Source organism: Octopus bimaculoides, chromosome 9 (assembly GCF_046866305.1).
Source record: "Octopus bimaculoides isolate indiv1 chromosome 9, ASM4686630v1, whole genome shotgun sequence".
Lineage (NCBI taxonomy): Eukaryota > Metazoa > Mollusca > Cephalopoda > Octopoda > Octopodidae > Octopus > Octopus bimaculoides.
Window position 1 is genome coordinate 92,530,487 of NC_142936.1, and position 6,604 is coordinate 92,537,090.

The following is a 6,604-nucleotide window of genomic DNA, read 5'->3' on the forward strand; positions in this document are numbered from 1 at the left end:
CAAAATATCTGGCAGTGTTGGCTATAGCCTAGTCACCCGTATTACGAACCAGGTGATACACGAAGGAGTCATACCCTATGACTGGTGTAGCAGCATCATAGTCAACTGCTACAAAGGTAAAGGGGACGCTTTAGATACAAATAATTACAGAGGCATCAAGCTGTTAGATCAGGTTATGAAAGTTACAGAGAGGGTCATAGCCCAACTAATTAGGGAGCGAATCAATTTAGATGAGATGCAGTTTGGGTTCGTGCCAGGTAAAAGCACTACTGATGCCTTATTTCTAGTGAGACAGTTGCAAGAGAAATACCTAGCCAAGGATAAACCTCTGTACCTGGCTTTCGTTGACATGGAGAAAGCCTTTGACAGGGTCCCCCGATCCCTTATCTGGTGGTCAATGAGGAAACTTGGGATAGAAGAATGGCTAGTGAGAGCTGTGCGAGCCATGTACAGAGATGCGGCCAGTAAGGTGAGGGTTGGAAATGAGTACAGCAATGAATTCCGGGTAGAGGTAGGGGTCCACCAAGGTTCCGTCCTCAGCCCCCTATTATTTACCATAGTCCTCCAGGCAATCACAGAGGAGTTCAAGACAGGTTGCCCCTGGGAGCTCCTCTATGCTGATGACCTTGCCCTAATTGCGGAGTCACTATCAGAACTAGAGGAGAAGTTTCAGGTGTGGAAGCAAGGTCTAGAATTGAAGGGCCTTAGAGTCAACCTAGCTAAAACCAAAATCCTAATAAGTAGGAAGGTAGATAAAACACAAACCCCTTCAGGTAGATGGCCCTGCTCAGTATGTAGAAAAGGAGTAGGTAGTAACTCTATAAGATGTACCCGGTGCAAGCTATGGACACATAAGAGGTGCAGCAACATCAAAGGCAGGTTAACTAGCAAGTTAGTTTTTGTTTGTGGCAGATGTTCAGGTGCAATAAAGACTGCAAACAAACAGGAAACAACTTCTATCTCATTCCAGGGTGAAAAACTAGAGGTAGTCGATAGCTTCCGCTATCTGGGCGACCAAGTTAGTAGTGGGGGTGGGTGCGCTGAAAGTGTAGCTGCTAGAATAAGAATAGCCTGGGCAAAGTTTAGAGAGCTCTTACCCCTGCTGGCGACAAAGGGACTCTCACTCAGAGTAAAAGGCAGACTGTATGACGCATGCGTACGAACAACCATGCTACATGGCAGTGAAACATGGGCTGTAACTGCTGAGGACATACGTAAGCTCGCAAGGAATGAAGCCAGTATGCTCCGTTGGATGTGTAATGTCAATGTGAATACCCGTCAGAGTGTAAGTATCTTGAGAGAAAAGCTGAACATTAGAAGCATCAGTTGTGGCGTGCAAGAGAGACGATTGCGCTGGTATGGACATGTGGTGAGAATGGAGGAGGATAGCTGCGTGAAAAAGTGCCACACCCTAACAGTTGAGGGAACCCGTGGAAGAGGTAGGCCCAGGAAGACCTGGGCTGAGGTGGTGAGGCAAGACCTTCGTACATTGGGCCTCACCGAGGCGATGACTACGGACCGAGACCTTTGGAAATGGGCTGTGCGTGAGAAGACCCGGCAAGCCAAGTAAGATCGTTGCCAGTGCCCCTGGACTGGTTCTTGTGCGGGTGGCACATGAGATGCACCATTTTGAGCGTGGCCGTTGCCAGTACCGCCTGACTGGCTCCTGTAGGATTTTCGAGCGAGATCGTTGCCAGTGCCCCTGGACTGGCTTGTGCGGGTGGCACATAAAAGACACCATTTCGAGCGTGGCCGTTTTCGTGCGGGTGACACGTAAAAGCACCCACTACACTCTCTGAGTGGTTGGCGTTAGGAAGGGCATCCAGCTGTAGAAACTCTGCCAAATCAGACTGGAGCCTGGTGTTGCCATCCGGTTTCACCAGTCCTCAGTCAAATCGTCCAACCCATGCTAGCATGGAAAGCGGACGTTAAACGATGATGATGATATATATAGGTGTTGGCGTGGCTGTGTGGTAAGAAGCATGCTTCCCAACCACATGGTTCCAGGTTCCGTCCCACTGCATGGGCCGGCCAAAGCCTTGTGAGTGGATTTGGTAGACGGAAACTGAAAGAAGTCCGTCGTATATATATATATATATATATATATATATATATGTGTGTGCGTGTGTGTCATTGTGTCCCTTCATTTGACTGACAAAACATCGCTACAGATTTTGTCAAGTGACAGTTTAACTTCTAAAAACACTAACACATGAATAACTGGGAACAAAACGGAACAAGAAAGAAAATAGCGAGGATTTTATCATTTATTTATAGAAAACAATGCGAGAGATCGAGTCCCATGCCGTCTGCCTTTGGTTCCGCTACCCCCGATAAATATGGATTTTTCTTCTTTTTAATCCTTTCATTTCATGTGGAATTTAGGCCATCAACAATAGATCTCCGAATGTCTCAATCTTTGGCAATGGAATGCAGTTCTACCCAGGAATAGCGGCCTGTCAGTGCTGCAGTTTCTGCGAGGGATAAGGGTATATATATATATATATGTGTGTGTGTGTGTGTGTGTGTGTGTGTGTGTGTGGGGGGGGGGGGATGGATGGATAGATATTGGTTATGTTTCAGCAAACTTTGTTCATAGTTTAACCGTGTAGAATACATCTTATAGCACACACGCACACAGATAGACACACATATACGCAGGCGTGCGCACGCACGCACACACACACACACACACACACGCGATATAGATGAATGTGTGTGGTACAAGTATCCTTAATCATAAAGTAAAGGTGCTCGCAAATCGAAAAAGTACTCAACGTATTTAAAGGCAGAGTTTGTAGTTTTATATTACAAAGTTTAAGTAAGTTGTAAGGTGTTTAATGTAGAGAACATTGGAACTTCATATATATATATATTAATCAGAGTGTTTGATGACTCTAGATGTGATGTTTTCTGAATGAAACACGTGAAAGTATATTATTGAAAAACATTGTCTTAAAATGTTTTACCCGTGAAAATTTATGCTGTTTATATTTTGACTTCTATAGATATATCGATATAAATGTTGAAAAGTTTCAGTAGATTATTAAATAGGAATAATTTTGAAATAATGTATAGCTGTTTTTGTACAGTTGTTTAGTCCTATGTCAGTTCTGAATGACAAGACCTATGATTAAATGTTCTCCTCTTGTGATCATCTAGTCTTTTTTTCTTTTGCTTCACAAACATAGTGTATCTAGGACTACAAAATTCAATGTATTCTTTTGTTCTTCTAGGGTGCGATTTCAGGGAGATTTAACTGTTGTTTCTAACATGTTCGATGACCATGTAAAGGATCTCTGGCTGATTCGGTGGTCGTGTTGTTGGTTGTGGTGATGTTTGTAGAGGGGGGGGGGCGTATTGGTAGAAGAGGCGAAACTGGAGTTTGTAGTTGACGTTTAACCCCTAAACTTGCCATAATCCATAATCAAAAATTTTCAGCCATGATTATACCGTATTTTTTCCTGGACATGCTGTACGTCATCGGATGTCTCCTTCCATTGAAAAAAAAAAAAAAAGACCACACACACAGAGTAGGGTGTAATTTGAAAGAAATTTCGCTGTCGTTTCCAGCGGGTTCAGTGACTCTCTAGATGGCCAGGCTCATTTCAAAATTTCAATTTCTTTCATAGTCCTGTGCGTGGAGTGTCGTTTAAATGTATTTTTGATTTTAGGGAAATACATGTATTTAGACAACTTGATATACAAGGGATATTTTCTTCTTCCGAAATTCGCTGCGATCCATCCAAAAGTCCATGTCGTGTCATTGTTGACACATCCGTCGTCAAAGGGTCGCCACGTTCAGTGTAGAAATCCCCTCGAAAACCAAGAAAATTTTATATATCCACAAGTCAGAAAAAAAAAAGGAGCAGGTAATCATGTATTTGTCAATAGAGCAGGTTTACTTGCACAAGGGATATAGCTCTTGTTGAATTGCCCTGAGATTTTTCCCCACGTTTCTTCACGTTCCGTTTTATTTCACAGTACAAGGAAGCCAGATGTAACAAGAGTAACTCTATGAACGAAAAAAAGAAGAAAAACAAGCCTGGAGTTCTCTCCCCTACTTTCAGGCATTATTAAAACGACATTAGCTTTAGCGCCAATGTCTTCCTCACCGCAGAGTAAATTGTAATTTGATTGTTGATACGACTTGTATTAAATATTTGAACAGTAACTGATCTATAACATGTCAGTGAAAGATTCGGTTTCAATCAGGTGAATGGACCTTTCGAAAGTGCTAATGTCTAGGATTTTTGCGTGTGTAGCAACAGCAGCGCCGTCCTAGATATGTGAATAAGGCTCCACTGTGGAGCCTAAAACGAACATTGTAGCGAGACAGCACCGATCAGAAAGGAACCATTTTCTGATAACCGAAGCGAAGAAAGTCTCTTTCACGAAGATTTAGCTATTTTGCATATGTAAGATCTCTGGGTAAGGTCATATTAAATTTACACCATAGATTTTTCTATTCCAAACAAAGGTGCAAAAGGACTTAGGGAACGTTTGTAGGGTCTGTAATAGATATTAAGGCCTTATTGCACCTTTAACCTTGGAATTCGGGATTTCCTTTGTATGCTGTTGGAGCTGTGTGATTTGCTATTGAGATAAGAGCTTAAGTTCTCGAGGTTTCGATGCTGCGTCGTTATAAATATATCAGAATCGTTTGGAATTTTCGAGACGGTCACATTGTCGTTGTAGCGTACTTCACGTTTGTGATTCTGTTTTAGGCTTTTGGCACTGTTTGTGTAGAAATAGACATTTTGGTTGAAATGTTCGAAAGTCCTGGGTTCGCTCAGTCTTTCACTTATCTGCACGAAAACATCGCTTTCGCTGTCCAGGTAATCACTGTCTTCTCCGTCTCCTATGTCATCACCGACGTCATCATCCTCATCATCACCACAATCTTCGTTGTCTTCCTCCTCCTCCTCATCGTCGTCGTTGTAATAATAATCATTATCGTCGTCATCGTTGTCATCAGCATCATCATCAGCATCATCACTCTGGTTGTTACGGCCGTTGTTATCCTCCTCTTTTTCAGCAGCCACATCGCCAGACAGACGGCCATCTTTGGTCAAATCCTGTTGCTTCCGGTTGTTTGCTTTGAGCAACACGATTTCCTTCTCGAGTTTTCGTCTTGTTTCTTTCTTCATTTCAATCTTCGAGTTCAAACCCTGCAGCATTTCTTTGACTGTTTCCTGGAACCGGATGAAAGTCGAGCGCATGTCAGCTTCCAAAATGAGATCTTGTTGCAAAAGCGATAAATTAAATTTCTGAATCTTTAATTCTGTTTGACAAGTTGAAATTTTCCATTTGACTTGTTCCAGTTTTGACGTGAGATTATTGTATTCGTCGGTCGATAAAGAATTGCTATCTTGTAACTTTCGGTTCAAAGACTTCTGTTCCAGCTGCGTTTTATGGTAACTGGAACTGGCGCGGTCAATTTTTTCCTTTGTGCTGTTATAATCTTTGGTTAAAAGATTATGGCGATGTTCCTTCAACGAAAGTCGTTTCATTTCAACTTCCAAAACTTTTATTTTTTCTTCATCCACCGCAATACTTCGATTAATTTCCGCTATTTTCGCTAAAATTTCCTTAGTTTTCATTTTGATATCAGCAGAGAGCAGAATATCATAATACGATGTTATCTTCAAGACCCACTGCCTCGACAATTTCACTGCTTTCGACGCTTTAGCAAACAGATCCGGAATCAAATACCATATTAATTCGAAACACGATCGGTCTCGTTGTTTCATCATTGCTTTTCGCGTTTCTGCCTCGTAATTCTCCGAATCAATGTCTTCTTCTCTTAAAACATTGGCCCATTTTATTTCTAAACACCTTAAAGTGTTCACCAAATGCGTTATGTTCTTCATTTCATTTTTGGCGCTAATTTCCAGCGAATTTTTGCTTTTAGCATTGATTGTTTTCAGTTTTGGCAACCATGTTCCCGATGCTGAAGTTGTCCCAGATCTCGCAGCTGCTCCTGTTCTTATCCTCTGTCGAGACAGGATCGATAAAGTAGCTTGATTGCTAATTTCTACGATGTATTTCAGAATACGTTCGTCAAAGTAAGATTTGAGGTCGCGTAGGTACTCAAGGTCATCGAAAAATACTTTAAAATAGCGTCCAATGTTCTCGATTTCGTCGGCTGAATACAATATACGTCTTTTGGTTCTTTTCAAAGAATTCACTTGGCGTTTCAACTGTTCTAGCGACTTAATGTAGCTGAGAGCGTCGCCTCGGCTCGGCCTTATCGATTCAATTGGGTGTTTCTTACGAGTGACACTCAACAGCATCCGGTAGAAGGTCTCCCTTGAAAATCTCTCTATTGCTCCAGCGGACAGCATTCGAAAGGCGCTCATCTGCTTCTCGAAGGAAGTTCGAAAACTGACTGCGTATACATCGACCGGCTCTTCTGTATTCTGGAAATAAAAAAAAATGAAGTGATTAAATGAGCGAAGAAAATATATACGGTAGTTACGATAATGATGATGATGATGACGTAGGTTTGTTTTAAAGTGATCTAAATTTAATCTTTCCACCAAAATTTCACATAAATTGATGTTTGCAAGCCCAAGGGAAGACGAAATAACGTCATCTGGCA

The 6,604-nt window shown here is 41.9% G+C and overlaps 1 protein-coding gene across 2 annotated transcripts in view; it reads right to left on the reverse strand.

Annotated features, from left to right (window-relative positions):
- Positions 1 to 2,253: 2,253 nt before the first annotated feature.
- The window catches only part of LOC106868310 (uncharacterized), a 63,759-nt gene continuing 59,408 nt past the window's right edge, over positions 2,254 to 6,604 (reverse strand). For both annotated transcript variants that reach the window (XM_052970891.2, XM_052970892.2), the window contains one exon: positions 2,254 to 6,422. In XM_052970891.2, coding sequence (XP_052826851.1) covers positions 4,533 to 6,422 — 1,890 coding nt within the window. In that variant the 3' untranslated portion in view covers positions 2,254 to 4,532. The remainder of the gene's footprint in view (positions 6,423 to 6,604) is intronic.